At 42.1% G+C, this 21,420-nt stretch overlaps 1 protein-coding gene across 2 annotated transcripts in view; it reads left to right on the top strand.

Moving 5' to 3' along the window:
• The window catches only part of rapgef2b (Rap guanine nucleotide exchange factor 2b), a 97,129-nt gene extending 76,718 nt beyond the window's left edge, over positions 1-20,411 (top strand). The window contains exons 8-29 of one of the 2 annotated variants that reach the window (XM_079249991.1): positions 265-442; positions 1,886-2,022; positions 2,873-3,031; positions 3,675-3,827; positions 3,916-4,080; positions 4,888-4,995; positions 5,103-5,306; positions 7,942-8,050; positions 8,188-8,464; positions 8,733-8,890; positions 9,567-9,807; positions 9,907-10,290; positions 10,463-10,674; positions 11,270-11,393; positions 11,817-11,840; positions 12,923-13,146; positions 13,405-13,572; positions 13,934-14,083; positions 15,355-15,556; positions 15,657-16,165; positions 16,445-16,738; positions 20,240-20,411. In XM_079249991.1, the coding sequence (XP_079106117.1) occupies positions 265-442; positions 1,886-2,022; positions 2,873-3,031; positions 3,675-3,827; positions 3,916-4,080; positions 4,888-4,995; positions 5,103-5,306; positions 7,942-8,050; positions 8,188-8,464; positions 8,733-8,890; positions 9,567-9,807; positions 9,907-10,290; positions 10,463-10,674; positions 11,270-11,393; positions 11,817-11,840; positions 12,923-13,146; positions 13,405-13,572; positions 13,934-14,083; positions 15,355-15,556; positions 15,657-16,165; positions 16,445-16,738; positions 20,240-20,265 (4,206 nt within the window). In that variant the 3' untranslated portion in view covers positions 20,266-20,411. Of the gene's footprint in view, positions 1-264; positions 443-1,885; positions 2,023-2,872; positions 3,032-3,674; positions 3,828-3,915; positions 4,081-4,887; positions 4,996-5,102; positions 5,307-7,941; positions 8,051-8,187; positions 8,465-8,732; positions 8,891-9,566; positions 9,808-9,906; positions 10,291-10,462; positions 10,675-11,269; positions 11,394-11,816; positions 11,841-12,922; positions 13,147-13,404; positions 13,573-13,933; positions 14,084-15,354; positions 15,557-15,656; positions 16,166-16,444; positions 16,859-20,239 lie in introns of both variants that reach the window. The other variant, XM_079249990.1, reaches the window with a different exon arrangement.
• Positions 20,412-21,420: the final 1,009 nt, after the last annotated feature.

Here is a 21,420-nt window from a genome sequence, read left to right as displayed (position 1 = left end):
GAAAAAGACTTCAGCGGAGTTTGTTGGGCTGTAAAACTTCTGTTTCCCGCTAAGTTTTACATTTTAAGTCGCTGAAAGTCCAAACTGCTGCGAGTCTGGTTGAATGAATCGGTGTCTCGCTGAAAGACACGTGCAGCTGGTCAACGCAGAGGTTTGACCTCATGCTTGCGAGACAGCTGCTGTTCCTCGAATGAGAATCCACCTCCTTTCTTCGCATTCATCTAATATGTAATGACTCATTTCTCATCTCTTTGTTGTTTCCAGGCCACAGAGAACGAGCCAGGTGACATGGACCTGAGTGGCCTGCCAGAAACCGCCGTCGACTCCGAAGAGGATGACGATGAGGAGGACATCGAGCGAGCGTCGGACCCGCTCATGAGCCGGGACATTGTGCGGGACTGCCTGGAGAAGGACCCCATGGACAGGACAGATGATGACATAGGTGTGCACCCAGTTTGAGCTTTTCTTACCTTTTTTTTAATACTGATGTTTCAAGGTAAAACCTCCTGAATAAGCAGGATTGTTTGCATCTCAACGCACTAATGAATGCGGCCTTTGTTCACGCAGACGTCTGACTCTGCAGCGTTTATTCTAAATCCATCCTGCATATTCTTGCGCATGCCACAGAGGGTGTTATTTGCAGGATATTTTCAGAGAGCGATGTGAAAAGTTAACAGTTAAAAACACAAGTCGTGTTTTTCTAGCCTGGGACTACTTTCCCAGATTTTCTCTGTGTGAAAGCCATTCCCCTCCTTTCTTATTTAAATCAGTCACAGGAAATTTCCTCTGCTCTGATGGCTGCGCTGCTCTCATTTGCAGTTTGGCTTTCGAGTAATTTTCAGCGCTTCAGCGTCATTTATGATGAAGCTGTGACTTAATTCCAACACCGGCGACAGACATAAAAACATAAAAACAGCACACGCAGTCCGGGCTTAGTTACTGATATGGACTTGGGGAGGATGATGAGTGAAGAGAGAAGAAGCAAATGCCAACCCCCCTCCCCCATTTGCTCATCCTCACCCCCTCCCCACACCCCGCCTTCCTCTCCCTGTGCCGGCAGGGTTTTCTAGGTCACTCCAGCACATCCTCTCGCCTCACCTCTCCCAGCGCATTAAACTTTCAGCGCTACCGTAGCTTCACACACGACGCTGTTGCCATGCCAAGCCCAGGTCAGCCGGTGCACCAGACTGATGCTAGTCAGGCAGGCGGCGAAAGATGCATTGTAGATTGAGGAGGAGGTGAGGGGTGTTTTCCCTTTTTTTTTTTTTTTTAAAAATCTGCAAATGAAGGATGCTTTCTTTTACTCAGAGAATCTTCCTTTACCTGCACATCTTTATATTGAACCTTTGTTTAACAGTTTACAAAACAACATACATTCAGAGGATTTTAGCTCTTTTAAGAGATTTGACCTTTTCTGCAGCTATTTATATGATTAGATTCATTATTAAAGATGTGAACAGGTAAACAGGGTTGTGTGAAAAGCTAGCTTGAATTGAACCCACCTTGACAGTAGTCTTAGTGTGACTTCAGTTGTGGTTTAGTTGGTGCAACAACTCCTTTAACTCATATAAAGGTCAATGAGTGATTTGTCAGCAGTTATTCTTGGTCTGCCTCAAAGTTTATATCAATAAAATTGATATTTGGCTTTATTTTCTCCATGTAATGATTCCTCTTCGAGCTCCATAATGATGATGTCAGTGATCCATTTTGAAGCTGAACCTCCAGCTTGAGTCTCTTTGCCTGAGGGAAATCCTCAGGCTGGGTTTCCAGAAGCGCTGGGCAGCCTCTTGCCTGTATATCCTTTGAGTGACACAACAATTCAGTGTTTGCTTTTTTTTTTTTTTCCTTAAATGCCTCTGTTGTCTCTCTTTTCATTCTCTCACAGAGCAATTACTGGAGTTCATGCATCAGCTGCCGGCATTTGCGAACATGACCATGTCAGTGAGGAGGGAGCTCTGCGCTGTCATGGTTTTTGCCGTGGTCGAACGTGCCGGCACCATCGTTCTCAATGATGGAGAGGAGGTGCGTGCTTGTGCATATTCATTCACATCTAATCCCTGTCCGGTGTCTGTGTCTTGACTTAAACTACATTCATATGTATGTGTGCGTGAGTGTGTATCTCTGTGAACTGAGCCTTTGTCTCACCTCTTCACACAAACAAACCTTTCTTCTTCCCCTCCTTTTTTTTTTTCTGCTCTATTAAACCAGAATGGCTGACATCACTTGTCATTGGGTCTTTCTATGGTCCCCGAGGCACTTAAAAGCTCGACTCGCTTAAGTTCTTTAGTTTAAGACATGGCATGTGGTTTCAAAGAAAAGACAGTTTGCTTATTTTTTCAAACCACAATGCATTTCAACAACAGAGAGCAGAATTTGTCTTTAGGGCCCAGCTTCGGTAGTAAATGGATGCTTTTAGAGGGTTCAGTGACCATATTGTTGCTTTCGGGATAAAAGATGTGAATCTCTCACACTAACTTATTAGCAATTCTTAAAAAAAAAAAAATAAATCGTTATTTTTTTTCCAAATTGAATTTTTGAAGTTTAAAAGTAGCTCATACAACTATTATGTAAGTCAGCTTCTTGTTATCGCTGTATCCCTCAGAGGCTGTGAGGAAACCATCTGTTAGTGCAGCTATCCTCTGAAAGTTTCTGCATATGCTCTTTTTTGTTTTTTTTGATAAATAACTTTGAGTCATTAAGGGACACCAGCTGTTGGAAATATTACTAGCTAGCACATAACCTCATCTGCAGAGTTGTTATTGTTTTCTTTCTTTTCTGCATGTTCTTTCCCACCTTCATTCTCTTGCATCCATCGTCTTGTTTTTGTCTCCTTTAAACATCTGACTGATGTGTTTGTGTGTTACTGCTCCAGCTGGACTCGTGGTCAGTGATCCTGAACGGCTCGGTGGAGGTGACTTACCCCGACAGCCGAACAGAAGTGTTGTGTATGGGGAACAGTTTTGGGGTGTCGCCAACCATGGAGAAGGAGTACATGAAAGGTGTCATGAAGACCAAGGTGGACGACTGCCAGGTAGGATCTATGATTTTGGTTCTCGACTGCTGGGACCGGGTTGATCCGTTCCACTCTGAGCGTTAACAGCTCTATTACCTTTACATTTCAGGGAGGCAAAAGCCGACAAGAGCCCTCTCATCTTAGGTTATTAAATCCCGCTGTGACCCACTTGTGCTGATAATGTTTGTGCTCATGACACAGAAAGTTGCTTTGAGCAAAAGCATAAGTAAGAAACAAGCATTTTCAAAGAGAATAGGTCATCTAGTGCAAACAGAAAGACCCCATTATTTGCATCACATGTTTATAGGACAAAAATGGTTCACAGTTAAAGTTAAGCCAATGAAATATCTGTAGCTTCTGATCATCTGCAGCAAAAAATATTTAAAAAGCCTTTTTTTATGTAATCTCAGAATGATAGCAGTATCTCCTGGTCAGCTGTTACCAGTTCTATTACATTTAATAGGATTTTTATTGTTGTTTGTATCTGTTGCGCTAGCAGATTTAGGCTCCACTGGGTCCAGTAACTAAAATGTTACACATATTTAAAAAAAAAAAAAAAAGAAAAGTCTACGCAGTACTTTTAAGCACATATATTTATCAACATATTAAGTTAGATTCAGAAAATCATCTCTACTGTATCTTCTCCCCCACCCTCTCCCAGTTTGTATGTATAGCCCAGCAAGAGTACTGCTGCATCCTCAACCAGGTAGAGAAAAACATGCAGAAGGTTGAGGAAGAAGGAGAGATTGTTATGGTGAAGGAACATCGTGAACTGGACCGCACCGGCACCCGGAAAGGGCACATCGTCATCAAGGTGACAAATCAATACCAAAAGAATTATGCAAGCTGGTCATCTTTCATTGAAGCTTTTAAACCAATAACTCCATAACATTAATGCATAGGGCACGCCGGAACGCCTCACCATGCACCTGGTAGAGGAGCACTCGGTGGTGGACCCCACCTACATTGAGGACTTCCTGTTGACATACAGGACCTTCCTCTCCAGCCCCATGGTCGTGGGCAAGAAGCTGCTGGAGTGGTTTCACGACCCCAGTCTCAGGGACAAGGTACGAGTAACAATACTCTCGAATGCAAGTCTGAATCTATTGATAAAACACACAGGTTTAACATACGTGTCTTTAAAAAGATCTGATCTCATATCTGTCTCTCAGCTGGTAAAGTGTTTCTCTGGGATTTGTTGTCTTTTCAAAATAGTCATAAGAATATTTTTTAGGAATCTTTGGACATTTTTGAGTCTGGCTGACATCAACTGCACAGACAACAACTGATATGAAATTAAATTTAATTAAATTAAAAAATACTATGAATCATAAAGGCAAATTAGTAACTATATAAGTATATATAATACAAGAAGTAATATAGTATATTATGTATTACACCATGATCAGTGAGAATTCCAATGCCAGCCGGCATGCATTATTTTGTATAGATGCACACATAGTTCGACAAGTTAAGTCACTGTTATACCAGTCCATTACAGGCATCGCCATAGCAACATACCAATCAATTGGTTCAGCTCAGCTCGATTGTGACAGGTAAATGAGAGAAACTCGCTGAGCTTGACAAGTACATCAACATGAAATAGTTCCTATACTTCAGCTTATTTAGCAAGTTTTGTTAAAAAAAAACAAACATTTTATTTATTTATTTTTATTTCTACAATGTTTACTGTGTGTGACCATGGTATAAGTGGTAGAAACAACTCAGACCCATGCATTAAACGGTTGTCATACTCTCTGCTGTGCGATGTGGTGTTGTAGACTCCACTTCGTGCATGAAAACCACACAGTGCATGGCTCCTCGTTGTTTAATCCTTACATATATAATATGTTGATATTATGCAATTTTTCCAGGTTACACGGGTAGTCTTGTTGTGGGTAAACAATCACTTCAATGACTTTGAGGGTGACCCAGCCATGACCCACTTTTTGGAGGAGTTTGAAAACATGCTGGAGAAAGAAGTAAGGATGTTGCATTTAAACAGTAATTCTGCACATTATTTTAGCCAATAAGGAAATCAGTCTGGCTTCTATATTTAGTTCCTTTTTGTTTTGCTCTGTTTTTCTAGAAAATGTGTGGGCACCTCAGACTGTTAAATATAGCGTGTGCTGCTAAAGCCAAGCCGCGGCTGGTAACGCTGACCAAGCCGTCCAGGGACTCTCCTCTGGCGTTCAGCCTCCTCGGAGGTCAGGAAAAAGGTTTCCGCATCTTCATAGATGCTGTGGAGCCAGGGAGCAAGGCAGCAGAAGCTGGCCTTAAGCGTGGAGACCAGGTTTGGGTCCTCATCTCTCTTTTTACTTACAAAAATTACAGATGTCAGTGTATTTTGTACATTTCTGGTTTAATTATTCCCCAAAGATATCATTATACCTCTAGAGTTTATTTAGACCCCCAGTTGTTAAAAAAACAAAAAAACAACAACACACACTTCCCTCAGTTGCAACTGCAGGGAAAACTCACTCCAGTCTGTCACAGAAAAACAGCGCTTGAATTGATCTTTTTTTTTTTTCCTCTTGAAGGTAATTTTTGTTGTGAATTGGTTTTGCATTCAGAGCTGACTAGCATTAAAAATGCTCTTTTAAGAAGTCTGAAATTGAACTTGTCAGCAGCTGCAGGCACCCAGCGTTGACTTTCTCCTCGCAGCTTGACTTCTCGACCGTTTTCACACTCTGCAGGCCTCTCAGCTTTAAGCAAAGTCTTTTAATCCTTGAATCCATCTTGAGTGTGTCTGGATGCCAGTTAAGTCCTCTTGACTCCAAACATCCCCTGCAGCTGTTTCCCCAAAAGGAAGCAGAGAACTTCCTGACTTCCTTGGATGCATTTACTCTTTCACACAACTCACACCTTCTGTCTTGTTTCTGCTTATGGTTACCATCATCATTCACTCATTCAGGACCTAACAATTAAGCACTTTAACATTAATCTTACTTGTCATGAGGATCTCTTAGTCAGTGATTACAGGTATTACACAGCACATGGGGGTCTGTATGTCATGTATAAAACTGTTAAAGGTCACTTCCTTTTCCACCAAACGGGAAGTTGTTGCTCAGTAAGGAAATTGAACATGAATGTAAGTTTTCAGCATTTAAATAGCTCTAAACCTGTATCTGCAATCAACATACATTAATGCAACAACCATATTCTGGGCTAAATGTCATGTATCTAACATGCAAGAGGCTATAAATTTATTTCCTCTCTGTTCAGGGTTTGAAATGCAATTCCAAGATAAATGCCAGGATTATTTTTCTTTATTCCCGTATTTAACAATTTACTGCACAGGTTTAACTTATAGCTGTATAGAAATCAGTGGTTCCTTCTAGGGCTGGGTGATATATCGAGTATACTCGAGATATCGTGGCTAGTCCCCTGTGCGATATAGAAAATGCCTATATTCGTCATATTCAAGTATCCTGTTGTCACGCAGTTGTTTTTAGCTGTGGGCGGGGTTTTCTCCCTCCTCCTCGACTCTGCACCGCTTTGCACAGAGAGTTAAAGCAAGCGCACCTAGTTACGTACATAATGTGAGCTACGTGCTACGTCATGAGAGGCAGCGTGTAGCCGCTGTTACCAACTTGGTGACTTACTCGCTAAATCTGGCAACTTTTTTTGTGAAAAGCGACAAATCTAGCGACTTTTACTGGAGTTATTAGAGACTTTCCTGGTGTTTTGGCAACTGACTTTAAAGCGCATATTGTAAAGTTATTGTCAGAACGAGAGTCTCTCCACGTCCTAAAGCGCTCAGTCGCTCCGGCTGCAGCCAGTCAGAGGAGCAGAGAGGACACCTGCACGACTCCACCTACAGTCACAATGAACAGCCAAATCCGCCACTGATCCCGCTCTGGATTACAGAGTGGGATGTAAATTACAAAGTTTTTCACGTGATGCAAAAATGATTAATTCTATTTGATTACATTCACAGCCTCTGTCTCTTACTCACCTCATCCACTGTGTGTGTGACACAAGCATCTTTATGTAGCTCGTCATGTCTCTAGAAAGTACAGAAAGCAGTGGGAATCAAATCCTGAATTAAAAACTGGCTGAAGCCGTTTATTGGAGACGATACGAGGACATTCTGCCTGTGTTATAAGACTGATTTCTACACTAAACTCTGCGATTAAAAAAATATATATATAACAACTCAAAAACGTATCCATAAAGCAAAGCCTTATAATAGTTCATCATTTGAAATGTCCCCCCCTAGAGCACTTATTTTCATACGTTGCATTTATTACATCATGCAAAGGCACTTTATTTTGTTTTAAAATGACATGTTTCTGCCACTGCTTTAACTGTTCAATAAATACAGTTTTGATCAGTTTGCTTCGTGACAATTTCATCCTTTTGGCATAAATGTTGAAAATCAGCATATCTTAATGCAGTATGAGCAATTATGTTTTAATGGAGACACAAAATCATCTTACTGATGTGATTGTATGCACCAAAGCATTCATTCAAGGCTGAGGTAAATATCGAGATGTATAACGTATATCGTGACAGGCCATAAAAATATCGGGATATTACTAAAAGGTCATATCGCCCAGCCCTAGTTCCTTCCCACAGCACAGTCCACTGAGTGTTCACCATCACAGCTGTTGGAGCCTTAATCCACATATTATTATTCACCAGTCCGATTAGGTAGTTGATTTATATCTTACAAACACAATTTAGGGGTTTATTTGCATCATTCATTTGATTTGCTGAGACTGAAATGGTGATGGACTGTGAGAGACTGTGTTGGGGGGCAGACAGACAAAAAAGCCCAAGTGGCATTATTTTTGTTTGTGGGTAAGAAAACAGGACTTTTCATTATGTCAATAAATAATTTCCTTCTACTAAGTGTCTTTTGTGTTGCACAGACCTTTTAAAAAGTATCTGGTGGATTTATTTCTTGTCTTTTTTTTCTGCAGATCTTGGAGGTAAATGGGCAGAACTTTGAGAACGTCCAGCTCAGTAAAGCCAATGAGATTCTGAAGAACAACACCCACTTGTCTATAACTGTGAAGACAAATCTTTTAGGTAACATTCTTGTTATGGTTGTGTTTTTTCCTCTGTCTTAAGAACTGAAAATATGTCAGTAAAAACTCATCTACTCTAAGTAGTACAGCTGAATTTAACATCCCAGCTCATCCTTGTACCATATCATTTCCATTCAGTGTTTAAAGAGCTGCTAACGAGGCCAGAACATGACCACGACCTGGATGGGGATGAGGAGCATGACAGGAAGAACGGGGCTCCCCATCTGCCAAAGATTGGGGACATCAAGAAAGCCAGCCGCTACTCGATCCCTGACCTGGCTGTGGACGTGGAGCAGGTTATGGGCCTGGAGAAGGCCAGCAAGAAGGCCAAGAGCAACTCTGTTGGAGGGCGCAACAAGCTGAAAAAGATCTTCGATAAGACGCTCACCAGCATCCTTCCACCCAAACCATACAAGTAATAAGACTTTAAAAACGGTTGACTAATCTTTCAGACTGTCAAGTTGGGTTTGCAAAATCTTTAATCTTACAGTTGGTGTTGAGAGGTGAAATAGTTCATTGTTATAATCAAGATCCAGATCAAAACCAGTATATTTAATATCGTCTGGACTGTGCAGCCAAACCTCTAACTGTGAACAACACAAACATTGCCCTCTGCCTGTTGTTGACAAAACTGGTATCTCACTTCCCCTCCTTTTCAATTGCCATCCCTCTTGTTTCCATAGCGACGTTTGTGTAGGCCAATCACAGGATGACAGCATAGTAGGGATGAAGCAGTCCAAACAGATCCCACCAGCTTTGCCGGTCAGTGGAAATCTCTCTTCGTCCAATCCAGACCTTCTGCAGTCACACCACCGCATCCTCGACTTCAACAACCAGCCTGGTGTGTATTTAACTCCTTCTAATGTGAGACTAAGAAGCCTGCTTCATCTGCAAGCATTGAATATATGTCATAAATATATAAAAATATGTCCTAAAAAATAAAAAAGTACACATCTCATGAGGTCATTATGCCTCCAAACAATAACCAGAAATTTTACAGACTGGCTTCAAACTTCTCTCTGAACTGTAAAATTCACTGTTACTTCATCAGACACATACAGCACACAACAGATAAATAAAGACACATTTTTGATTGTCCTTTTATGTCTTGTGTCCTTTCAGTACCAGTCGTATTGAGTGAGTACCTGCTCTGCTTATGATCCTGCTTCTCATAGCACCGTTACTCCATCAGCCTTTGTATGAGACTTGCATGTCCTGCAGCTGTAATTTAGCAGGCAGATGGACCAAACTAAACTGATCTGCAACTTTAGATTTACTTTGGGCATATGGAGGGTTTCTGTGTGCTGCTGGGTTTTCTAATCAAACGGATGGTTGACAGGAAACAAGGTGTGAAGGTGTCACCAATGCGGTGCTGTTAAGATCAAATGGTACATGCTGAACCTTCAAAAACGGCCGAAAATCATAAATGTTACTTTTTCTTTTCAATTAAATTTCATTGAAAATTTGTAGCAGATCAATGAAAATTTATGTTCACAGCTGAAATCTTTTCTCCCCAGATATGTCAGACCAGGTGTTGCGAGTGTTCAAGGCGGACCAGCAGTCTCGATACATCATGATCGGGAAGGACACAACAGCTAAAGAGGTGGTTGCCCAGGCAATCAGGGAATTCGCCTTGACCGCAGCGCCAGAGGCTTATTCGTTATGCGAAGTGTCCGTCACACCAGAGGGCGTCATCAAACAGAGGCGGCTACCAGATCAGCTTTCTAAACTAGCTGACAGGATTCAGCTGAGCGGCAGGTAATAATGAGTAAACCGTCCCTTTAAAGCATGTAAACTGTTAACTAACTGCTCCCAAATGACTTAAAAATAAAAAATCACATCTTTCTCTGCCATCAGATACTACCTAAAGAGCAACATGGAAACAGAGACGCTGTGCTCAGATGAAGATGCCCAGGACCTTCTCCGAGAAGGCCAGATCTCTTTATTACAGCTCAGCACTGTGGAGGTGGCCACTCAGCTCTCAATGAGAGCTTTTGAACTTTTCTGTGCCATCGAACCCACCGAATACATCAACGACCTCTTCAAGCTGCGCTCAAAGAGCGGCTCTGTCAGCCTGAAGCGCTTCGAGGAGTCCATCAATCACGAGACCTTCTGGGTGGCCACGGAGGTGACGCGGGAGCCCAACCAGCTCAAACGCATGAAAACCATCAAACACTTCATCAAGATCGCCCTGCACTGTCGCGAGTGCAAGAACTTCAACTCCATGTTTGCCATTATCAGGTGAGAGAAAGAATAATGAATGTTAAAGATGACCCAGCTCATTTTTTTTTATCTTTCATTATATTTTCAGCCAAGTATCACTTATTTATTGTGCTGCCAGAAAAGTAGCTGCTTTGCATCAACTGTGACTGTTGTGGTTTTTTTTCTTTGGTGACATTGGTTCTCTCTGCAGTGGTCTGAACTTGGCTCCGGTCTCCAGACTGAGGGGAACATGGGAAAAATTACCGAGCAAGTATGAGAAACTGTTTGGGGACCTACAGGACCTTTTTGACCCCTCTAGAAATATGGCCAAATACAGGAATGTCCTCAATAATCAGAACCTCCAGCCTCCAATCATCCCCTTGTTTCCTGTCATCAAGAAGGACCTGACTTTCCTACACGAAGGTAAATGGCCTGATGTTTGCAGCGTTGAAAAATTCCTAACCAGTCACAACTTCAACCTGAAATAATTTTGTAAAGGTGATTTGAAATGAATAAGTCTCAGAGGCATGTGTGAAATAATTTAGACTTTATCTGGATTTAGTGGACATGCAGAGAATACTTTTTTTTCTTTTTTATGAGAGAGGGTGGGTAAGTAAACATTTGTCTGTAATGATGATGTAATGATCCACTTTAATATGCGACTTGAGCTAAAACGTAGTACTTGAATGTAAACAATGTGAATTTCTTTACAAATTAAAATCACTGTAGCTGCTTAGCTTTATGTTTTTTATGCTTTTTGTGTGTTTTATTTCTGTAGTTTCACAAGCAAAATAAATTTGTTGGAAATAAATTAAATATTTAAACAGTGCCTTATAAATAAATAGGAGAGGTTGCTTTAGCAATGCTAACATGCTAACTTTAGCTTATCCAGTTTTGTTGTTTTGTAGGTTAGCTTGCTTGTAGGCAATATATCTTTTACATTTTTTGAGAAAATTTGCATCTGGCTTGTTATTGATCAGCTCTTTTTTGTTGATGTTGCTTCTCCTGAATTTTACAGGCAATGACTCTAAAGTAGATGGTCTGGTGAACTTTGAGAAGCTGAGGATGATTGCCAAAGAAATCCGTCATGTTGGTCGCATGGCCTCTGTCAACATGGACCCAGCCCTTATGTTCAGAACTAGGTAAGAAAAACAAGACCAGACGTGGGATAAATTCTGAACGGCAGGATCGATCAACACTCCAGTGACTAACCAGTTCTGCGGGGGTCGGCCAGTTCATAGATTCCCATTTCTGCATCACGCTTTTCCTTTAAGCAGCTGTTCCCTTTGGCAACCGTCTCCTCAAGCAACTGTTTCCTCATACACATTGTTGGCGTAAGATGTGCTCAAAGCTTCTGTGAAAGTGTGTCTTTGTCTTACAATGTCTCTGCTTAGAGCAGTTTTACCATTTGATTTCTTTTCTGCTGGGGTCTTTGGTGAAATGACTTCTCTTTGGTGATCTTGGTGGTCTTTCCTGTCCTAAGCTTTGTCTTCTGTTTTTCTCTCTCTACTCATACACCCTTTGCCCTCCTCCATGCTTGTCTGTTTATGGCACCCACCTTCTAGGAAGAAGAAATGGAGAAGTTTAGGGTAAGTTTGGTGAACCTTTGCCCTCCCTTCACCACGGCCCACCTTTCTGCCAACTTGTGTACTGCTTTTCTGTTTTGTTTTGTTTTTCTGAAGCCTTTTTTTCTATTAGTTTGAATTGAATGATCCCACTAACACTGCCTGACAGTAACCTCAGGATACTGACTGAAACAAAGGTCACATGTGCTAACATGATGTTAACCACTGCTGTGCTTACATTAGCAAATATGACCTTCTGTGATGTGTTTTTATAACAAAATGCATGCAGCCTAAAAACTTTGACCTGTCTCTTAGATTACATCAGTCTTATAACACCAAAGATTCTGGACATAAATATTGTTTTTTCATGCTTTACATTCTTGTGGTCAAATCGTGAATACCTAATGCTTAATAAGAAACACGTGGAAGCACATTAGTCACCTGGAAAGAAAAAGAAATCCACTTCTGTATTTCATAAGTGTAACAGTTTTTTTTTACACAACATCTGTATGTGGTAATTAGGAGCTTGTTTACTCGTTAAGGTACACCTGGCATGTTTATGTATGATTATCAGGTTGTAATTATATGGAATTGTCTCCTTAAAATGTGTAAAATAGCTTTCCATTGGTTTTGTTTCAAAGCCATATAATTAAAGCGAATGGTCTGGATCATTTTTAGCTTTGACCCTAACTTTTACTACTACCAGCTCTGAGTCAGGCCACAGAAATGTAAACTATGACTGTGCTACACCCCCCCCCTCTGTTCCTCTACTCTTCTGTTGTTTGACTAGAGCCGTCATCTCTTACCCCTCCCTCCTCTTCCCACTGCCTGGAATGTCTGGAATGTTTTGGAGTTGAGAGAAATACCTAAAGCTGCTCTCTGCATGTCTGAGTTTAAAACACCATACTCCCCGTGTGACCTCCTAATATTAAACACACAGTTTTATCTAAAAAATGGACTCATTTATGTTCTGAAGCAATGCATTAAGTCCTTCTCTGGTCTCTTCTGTTTGTTTTTCTTTCCCCCCCTTTTCTTTTCTGCGTGCCTCTTCCGAATTTCCATTCTTCTTCATGTTCGTCTCTGAACACTTGTGCGCACATGTCCAGCTCTCTAAGTCAGGGTAGTGCCAATGCTGCTGTGCTCGACGTCAGCCAGACGGGTGGGCATAAGAAACGGGTCCGACGCAGCTCCTTCTTAAACGCCAAAAAGCTTTACGAGGACGCCCAGATGGCCAGGAAGGTCAAACAGTACCTTTCCAACCTGAGCCTAGAAACCAATGAGGAGAGTCTGCAGACGCTTTCGCTACAGTGTGAACCCTCTATCAGTACACGTGAGTGTGTGATTCAACAGAAGATACATCTCTTATTTAATGTCTCAGTCCAGAACTTTCATTCTTTGTCGTATTTGTGAAGTTAAACATAGTTTTAAGTTCTGCAAATTTCTAACAAGACTGACATATTTCTAGGATTTCCAGTCCAGAGCAGATTATGATTTCTGACTTGTTAGGCCAAGTTGTGATCAGTGTAAGTTCAAGCCTGCTTTAATTCACCTGAATTAAAAATGTACTTGTTTTTTCCACACTCCTCAGTGCCCAAGAATGCCGGTGGGAAACGACCAGACACCTCTCCAGTTGTGTCCAGAGCTGCCAGTCAGCAAAGAGGCCAATTGGCCAAAGGTAACCAGGCCCTTCAGGTCCCCTCTGTGGCCCTTTACCCATCCCGGAAGAGAGTGCCCGTCAAGGATCTGCCACCTTTTGGTGAGAGAAAATAATCAAAATTTCTTGAAAAAAAAAATCACAAGATTATGTTATGCTTGGCTGTGGTGGGAAATCTGTTTACTGAAGAACGGTGCATGACACTGTTGTTTGTAGAGTGCATCAGCTGGCGTTTCCTTGTTTTCTCTTCCTCATCCGGTTACATCCAGACTATAGCAGAGCCACCCTCTCTGGCTTGTCTGAAACCGTGCTGCCACCTAGAGGCTATGTGTCAACAAGCAAACAATAAAATCCCAGACAATGCAGCCTGGCATTATGGGACCCCCCCCCCCCCCCCCCCTCGGGGTGAATGGCAGTGCTCCTCATGCTAATTCTGCTCATTTTCTTACTAAAATGTCTACAGGCACCAGTTCACCGCAGTCTCTGAAGAAGATTCTGTCTCTGTCGGAGGAGGGAAACGAAAGGCACCGGAGGCAGCCAGAGGACACTGTGTCCAACGCCTCCTCCCAGCTCTCCTCCCCACCCACCTCCCCCCAGAGCTCGCCCAAGAAGAGTAAGCCAATAATCCTCCCTCCCCTCCTTCAAACAACATTTTAAGCTCCTTCCCACCATTAGTGTGCCACAAATGCCACCTGGTGGCTGGGAACATGTATTACTGTAGAGCTCGCAGGGCTTTACTCACGTCCACACACCAATGATCTGTCGCAGAGATAAAATTAATTTTAGTTTAATCTTAGTCCAGCAGACCTGCATATTTGCATCACTTTGTTACCTGAAGATGCACAGGTAGAACAATCAAAGAAAAGCACAAGTTTTATCAACAGGCAGCTTCTTTGTTCTTTAAAAAAAAAAGAAGAAAACATGTTTGCTTCATTTGCTGACACCAAAGAATAATTAACCAGAGTTCAGAGTCACACTAAGGCCACAGAGTTTCCACCAAGCTTCTGTCTTCTGTACAAACTGGGATCTGTTTGCATGGCTCAAAGATCCTGGGAAAATAGCTGGAAACATGTCTGACTTTTTTATTTTCAATTTTCCTGTTTTAAACATGGAGTTGTTATTATAATTATTGTCCAATAAAATCAGTTTACCATCATTGGCTTTAGGGTTCATTTGCCATCATTTTTATGGTCTGGTCATCCAGTTTTAACATTCAGTACAGTTCTTCTCATTTCTTTCCTGCTCCACATAGCTATGATATATTTAATGTACATGAAGATTACATCATATTAAATTATGTTAATAATGACCAGAAATATAGCTACTTTTCTTTTTATTCATCTGCTTAGATACCATAAAGACAGCTGTCTGGAGCTAGAAATTATGTACTTAAGTGTGTCTGCAACCAGTGATGGCTCCATATTTTCCTTGACATATGTGCTTCCCAGTACCTTCATGGTATCTGAATTTTTCCACTCTTCAGTGTTGCTGAATCCCAGTGTTGTAGAAAAAAATGCTGTTTCAGTCAGAATTTAATAGACCCGTTCCTTAATATGCAATTAGCCGAGATGGAAATGGCACACTATAATTATTTTCTGCAGTCTGCTTGTGATGCTTTGTTACTGGCAGAGATCGTATATGCAATTGAAAGATGGTTTTTACTTTTTCTCTTTTTCTTTTCCTATAGTCACAAGTTATTTGAGCATCTGCAGCTTAGCTAAAGCTTTTCCGTTCTCTGTTTTTAGTTATAAAATTGAAGGTGATTGTTTTTCAAAGTTAAAAATGATTTGAACTCAGATTGAACCACAGAAAGAAGCTAAACATGCCAACATTTCTGGTGTTTCAGGTCAGTTAACAGCTTGTGCCTCCTTTCCCCCTCTCCAGGCTACAGCAAGATGGGCGACGCCTACTCAGACTCTGGTCACAGCGAAATCTCGTCCCGCTCCAGTCTTGTCAGTAACTCCTCTTTTGACATGGCCCAGGAGGAGAGGAGGCTCCGTCACTCTGGAGGGGTTGGGGAATCCCATATGGGGGGGCCTCGGCTGGAGAGAAGAGCCACCACTGAGCCTGACCAGTACAGTCTGGGGTAGGGGCACTGAGACCTTTTGTTAGACCATTTTTTTTTTGTGTGTGTGTGAGAAGTGGACACGTTTGTTTTATTTTCATTTTTGCCTAATTTATTTCAGGTCATATTCGTCGATGCAGGACTGTCGGGGTATTTATGCCGGCTGTCCCACAGTACTCTCCTCACCCAGTTCAGAAGAGCTGACTCAGGATCAGGGCGACCGCGTGTCCCTCGATGCTGCAGACAGCGGCCGTGGCTCCTGGACTTCCTGTTCCTCCGGTTCCCATGACAACATCCAGACCATGCAGCAAGGACGTAGCTGGGAGACTTTGTCGTTTGGCGGAGGAACTGGAGGCGGCATTGGTGGACTGCCTCCAGGTCCAGAGGCCCTACTAGGTGGTCCTGCAGCACTGTGGGCAGTGCAGGCGAGGGGTAGCTGGGCATCTGCCAGCTCCTCCACATCCTCAGCAGCATACTGGGGAGAGGATTCAGAGGGAGACACTGGTACCATTAAGAGGAGAGGAGGAAAAGACGTCAACGCCGACCCAGAAACAAGTAGCATCACGTCCACCGGGTCAGAGGAGGCGAAGCAGCTCGGCCGGCCGTCTCCGTCGCCCATCACCGCTGGGGGTAAAGGTCCTATTTTTCAGTAAATGATGTTCATTGTCACACAGATTTTATTGTGAAAGGTCAGGTTTTAGTCAAGCCTGTGTAGATCATTTATAATGTTATCTACATAAACTTATTTACCAAAATGCTGTAAAAAAGATGAATTTGAAAATGACGTCTGCATATTTGGATATGGAGGGAAGTTACAGAGCAGCATGTGTGGCAAGTCATCTTTCATTTATCTAAAAATTGTTCTGTAGCTCCTACCAGGAGTCATCTTTGTAATGATCTCATCCCCAGCTCGAAAGGAGGGCCGTTACCGTGAGCCTCCCCCAACTCCCCCCGGCTACACGGCCCTGACCATCTCAGATCTGGCTGAGGGTCATCACCCAGCGCCATCTGCTCCCACATCCACAGCGACCCACTCAGGTCGCCGGCCGCCAGACTACACGACAGCTCTGCAGCGATCGCGTATGGTCACCCAGTCGCCAGACTCCCACCAAGCCCATCAGGCGGCGGCCAAGCACCGGGCAGGCGGCCACCACCGTACACGCTCACCATCTGAGGAGCAGGAGCCCGAGGAGGAAGAGGAGGGTGAGTCCTTGTCTTCCAAACTTGTCGCTCTGAGGAAGCAAGTGGCACAGCACACACCTGAGACTCCCAGACCATGAGAGTGTGTGAGGTTAACAGGCAGGGGCCCTCTTCCCAAGGCAGGTAAAAAAATAAAAAACTCATTTATCACTTAGCCCCCTCCACTTAAGTCAACCTGCATGTGAACTGGGACACACATGAAGTGAAACTGACCTTTCCTTCACTCAGCTGCCCCCCCCCCCCCCCCCCCCCCACTACACTAGCACCAGCAGGGTCAGTCCCACTCCAGACAACATCAGTGTCTGTGGAAATCATGCTTGTTCTGGTAGTTGTGTTTTTTGGAGTGAGACCCTCTACTTTAACCTAAAGTTTATCATCATGCATGAGTTAAACTGGTTGAATCAGAATATCACCATTTCTCGGACGCCACACACTCTGCTCTTCTATTTTACTTCCTCACACACTGTCCAGCAGCTTCTATCAGCGGTCACAGTCCTGTTAGGATCTTCTCACTCTTGCAATTAACTTATGCACCTTCCTTCTCTCCCACCCACACCTACAACTCACAACCTGGATGAGTTGTGTATTTTTCAGTCATATTGATCACAAAGACTTGATAATGGACTGTGTACATTTTAGAATGGAGAGAAACTGAAAGTTTAATGTCTTCTAATATGTGCTGCCAGTCAGATGTTTGGGCACTCTCTGTTATTAAAGCTAATGATAAATAATGTCCAAATGTTCGACTGGTAGTGTACAAGACATGGATAAGATGTGTCAAAGCATGAGATTGTGACAAGCTGTAGTGTTAGTTTGGCTAAAACTGGACCTTTAAGACATCAAAGTCAGTTTTCTTTATGTCAGTCTAACTTCAGATAATTCAGTTTGGAGTCAAGTTATTTCTGTGTGTGCACATTCAACTGTATTTAAACCAGCTTAGCCGCTGTGTGCACACTGCAGACTTGCCATCTCAGGCTTTGATTCAGCTGTCGTTGGAAATGAAAGAGCATTTGTAGCAACAGTGGCACAAGATAGACGTTCACGTAAATGTACCCAGTTCACCAGTCCAGATGGCACCAGTATTCCACCAGCTAGGTCAAACACATACTAACAGGATGATCTTAGACCAGTAAATTAATTCTAGTACTGTACTTATATTTTGGGACGAGAACAGTCATCCAGGCAAGCAGTGTAATAGACCTGCAATCTGGCGTACCTGTGCATGTAAACATGGACTTTGTAGGAAAAATAGGTCATTCTTCTTTGTATTTATGCTGCTGTTGGTTGTTTTCCTTTGCAGTACTACAGGAAAGGTACAGTAGATATCGGCTCATCTAATCAGGATTATTCTGATTCTGATTTATTTGAACATGTTGGATAATCCAATGTCACTAAACAACGGTCATGCTGTATAACATGCTCAAAGGGAGTAAGAAGAAGCTCAAGCTTATCTAGTCCCACCTTTTCTCTGCAGGCAGTTAATCAGTCAGACAGCCCCCATTTACTGCCAGTGCTGTTTACACTTCAGTTCATATTATTACATGAATAATTACTTAACTTATCTATATATCCACATTGCCAGTTAGGTATTAATTTATGTGCAGACCAGAAACAATTAACAATGAAAATATAAAACCAATAAAGAGCACATTTTGTTACTGTTTTACGATTAAAGATGATTTTTAAAAAAAAACTGTCAAATTAGTGTGTATACAAAGAGTTAAAACCTACACAAATTATAACAAAAACCCTGACAGGTCAAAATCATTAGATAAGATTATTAATAACAATAACAGCGTAAAGTATTTACACGTACGCACATAAATCAAAGCATTTTGTGTCTCTGACACTGAAGCCTCCCTTTAATCCGTCATTGCTTCAAGTCCCCTTTAACTTTTCTGAAGGGTCACACAGACGGACTTGACCATAAACTGGCCTGAAAGTATTGTCATTTAGCTGCAAACTCTGCCACTCAGATTTACATAAGTCAGTCATTTTCTGAACCGCTTAGTCCAATTAAGGGTCGTGGGAAAGCTGGAGCCCATTCCAGCAATCATTGGGTGACAGGCAGGGTGCACACTGGAACAGCTCACCAGTCCATCACTGGGCCACACAGAGAGACAACCATTCCCACAACTCATATTCACCACCATGCCATGTAAATCTCTGATTTACATCGCATCAAATCAATTCCCCAAACCGCCCAGAAATGATAATGCAGATGCTCGTACTTAAGACCCAAAATCAGCACCTTGTGCTTTTTAAAAATATATACATTTGTCAACCTGTGAAAAATAAGAAAAATAAGATTTGTGTAGTTTGTTTGGTATAACTACCACTATAACACTTGGAGGAAAAAAAAGTTGTGACTGCTGGCGAGGATCTGTTTCCATCCTCCTAAATGTTTTTGGTCTCATTATAATACTTCACTGTTCTTGTAATGTCTGGTAACTGTAACATTAAGCCCCTCTGTTTTCTTTTGGTTACAGAACTAAACGTATCTGCAAAAAGAAGAATTTATACAAAGTCTTGGGGCTATAAAAGACCCTGCTGGCACAAAAAAAAACCTTTTTCTAACGATAACAGCATTTAAAAAAAAAATATCTGAAACACAACAGTTTTCAGCTTCCGTGTTTAAAGAACAAAAATGTCAAACATACTTTTTGTGGCTGGAGTTTCAGATTAGGAGTTATCAGAAAGTTGGAAGACAATCAATCAATTAGACATGTTACCAGAATTTGGTAAAACAGAATCAAATTAATTCATTGTGATTCTGGATTTAAAAATGAAAAAGAAACTCTAAAGTCTGATCATTTAGCTTTACCTCAGCAACATCCAGCTGCAGTCCTCAAGGGCCATATTCCTGCAGGTTTTTGATGTTTCACTCCTCAAACACATCAGATTCAAATTATAAAGTCATTCTGCAGAACTTCACAGGCTGTCAGATACATTTCATTTGAGTCAAGAAGGGAATCACTGAACACCTGCAGGACATCGGAGTGAGAGGACAATGATCTGAGGATGCTCCAACCTTCACTAAAGAGCAGTGATGAACATCCAACTCTTCCTTTAACAGCATTTACATTCATAGTCACAAATAAAAACACTCAAACACACAGCAGAAATGTGTGACATAACCAGATTTGTTTAATACAACTGTAGCTCATTTCCTCCCTTCACTGCTCTGTAAAAGCTGCTCCGCTGAGAGCCATTTCACACTCCAGCAGATTTAATGCGCCTAATTTACCCTGCACCTTAGACCTCAGTGGAAATGCAAAAAACTCCTAATCTTTTTTCTTTTTTTTTTTATTATTAATTTTGAATTATTCTCAGCGATTAAAATTCATCCGTGTCACCCAAAAGATGGAAGGTTTTCATTCTAACATGTTGCTGTGGCTGATCTCTCTCGCTCTGCTGCTTTATTAGTAGTTTAGTTATTAAAAACAAAAAAAATGTTTGCGTTCATTGTAACCTCAGACTGTCTTGTTTTGTTTCTCTCTGCAGACGATGAACAGGTGTCAGCAGTCTGAGAGACAACAGTGGATGTCGTTTTGCAGTAACTTGAAGTCCGATTGGTCCAAGGTGGGCAGGACTAAAGAGACAGACCAACAAACTCATCATCAGTTACATACGTGCCTGCCTCCTCCACTTGACTCGAATTCCTCTGCTCATCTCCCTCCCCTGCCTTAAAGCATCATGGGGGGTTGAATAACCCTGCATGCAAAAAAAAAAAAAAAAATACTGTGAAAAAGAGACGGAGAGAAGGTCGAAGATGATGACGATATGCCTGGCACTTTGGACTAATTTAAAGATAAAAAAAAAAAGGACTACAGAAACCTAACCTAACGGGGGGGGGGGGGGGGGGGGGGGGGGGGGGGGGGGGGGGGGGGTGGACCTGGCCACGTACACCCAAAACCACGTAGATGTCGCTGTTTAGGGACGGCTCCTAAAGACTGCCCCACCCCACCCCTAAACCCGTGACAAGACCCCAAATCCACCTGTTAACACAACAGCATCATGACGTGTTGAGCTTCATCTGCACTTTCTCATTTTTTACTTTCTAAAAAAAGAAAAAAAAAGAAAAAGAAAACCAGAACAAATGAAAACAATGAAGCAGACTGTTGAAGACAGAGAGAAGCAACTGTTGATTTGAGTCATTTTCAGTGACCCACCAGACCCCTTTCCTGTTTTATTCCACCCCCCCGCCCCTCCTCTTTCCTGTTTTTTTTTTTCTTCTACAGTTTTTGTTTTCTTTGACTGATTGCACTCTGAGGGCAGAGCAGACAAACCAAGTCAGCCCATCATTTCTCTGCCTGGACTGTTGAGTGTTTGAGCCTGAAAATCCAGTATTATCTCACATTCACATGTGAAAGTTTACCACTCTGGTTTAAATCCAAAAGCTAGGAGAAGCGTTCAGTTTTGAGACTACACATGCAGTGTACTGACACACACACACACACACACACAGATAATACATTTTCTATACCAGAAAATACATAAAAACACAGTTTAATTCTAATATCAGCACTTTGAGCACAATCCTCGATGTTACCCAGTGTTCAGCCTGAATAGCAGGGTATGACATCTTCCTGGTTGTATCTCAGTCTCCTCATATTGTTGCTCTCTGTTGCCCTGACAAGAGAACTGTTTTTACCTGTAGGAGATATCAAAAAGCACATCCACTG

This window comes from Telmatherina bonti, assembly GCF_933228915.1.
Source record: "Telmatherina bonti genome assembly, chromosome: 12".
Taxonomy (NCBI): Eukaryota; Metazoa; Chordata; class Actinopteri; order Atheriniformes; family Telmatherinidae; genus Telmatherina; species Telmatherina bonti.
The sequence above is the reverse complement of the archived record's forward strand: the minus strand, read 5'-3'. Positions and strand labels throughout refer to the sequence as shown.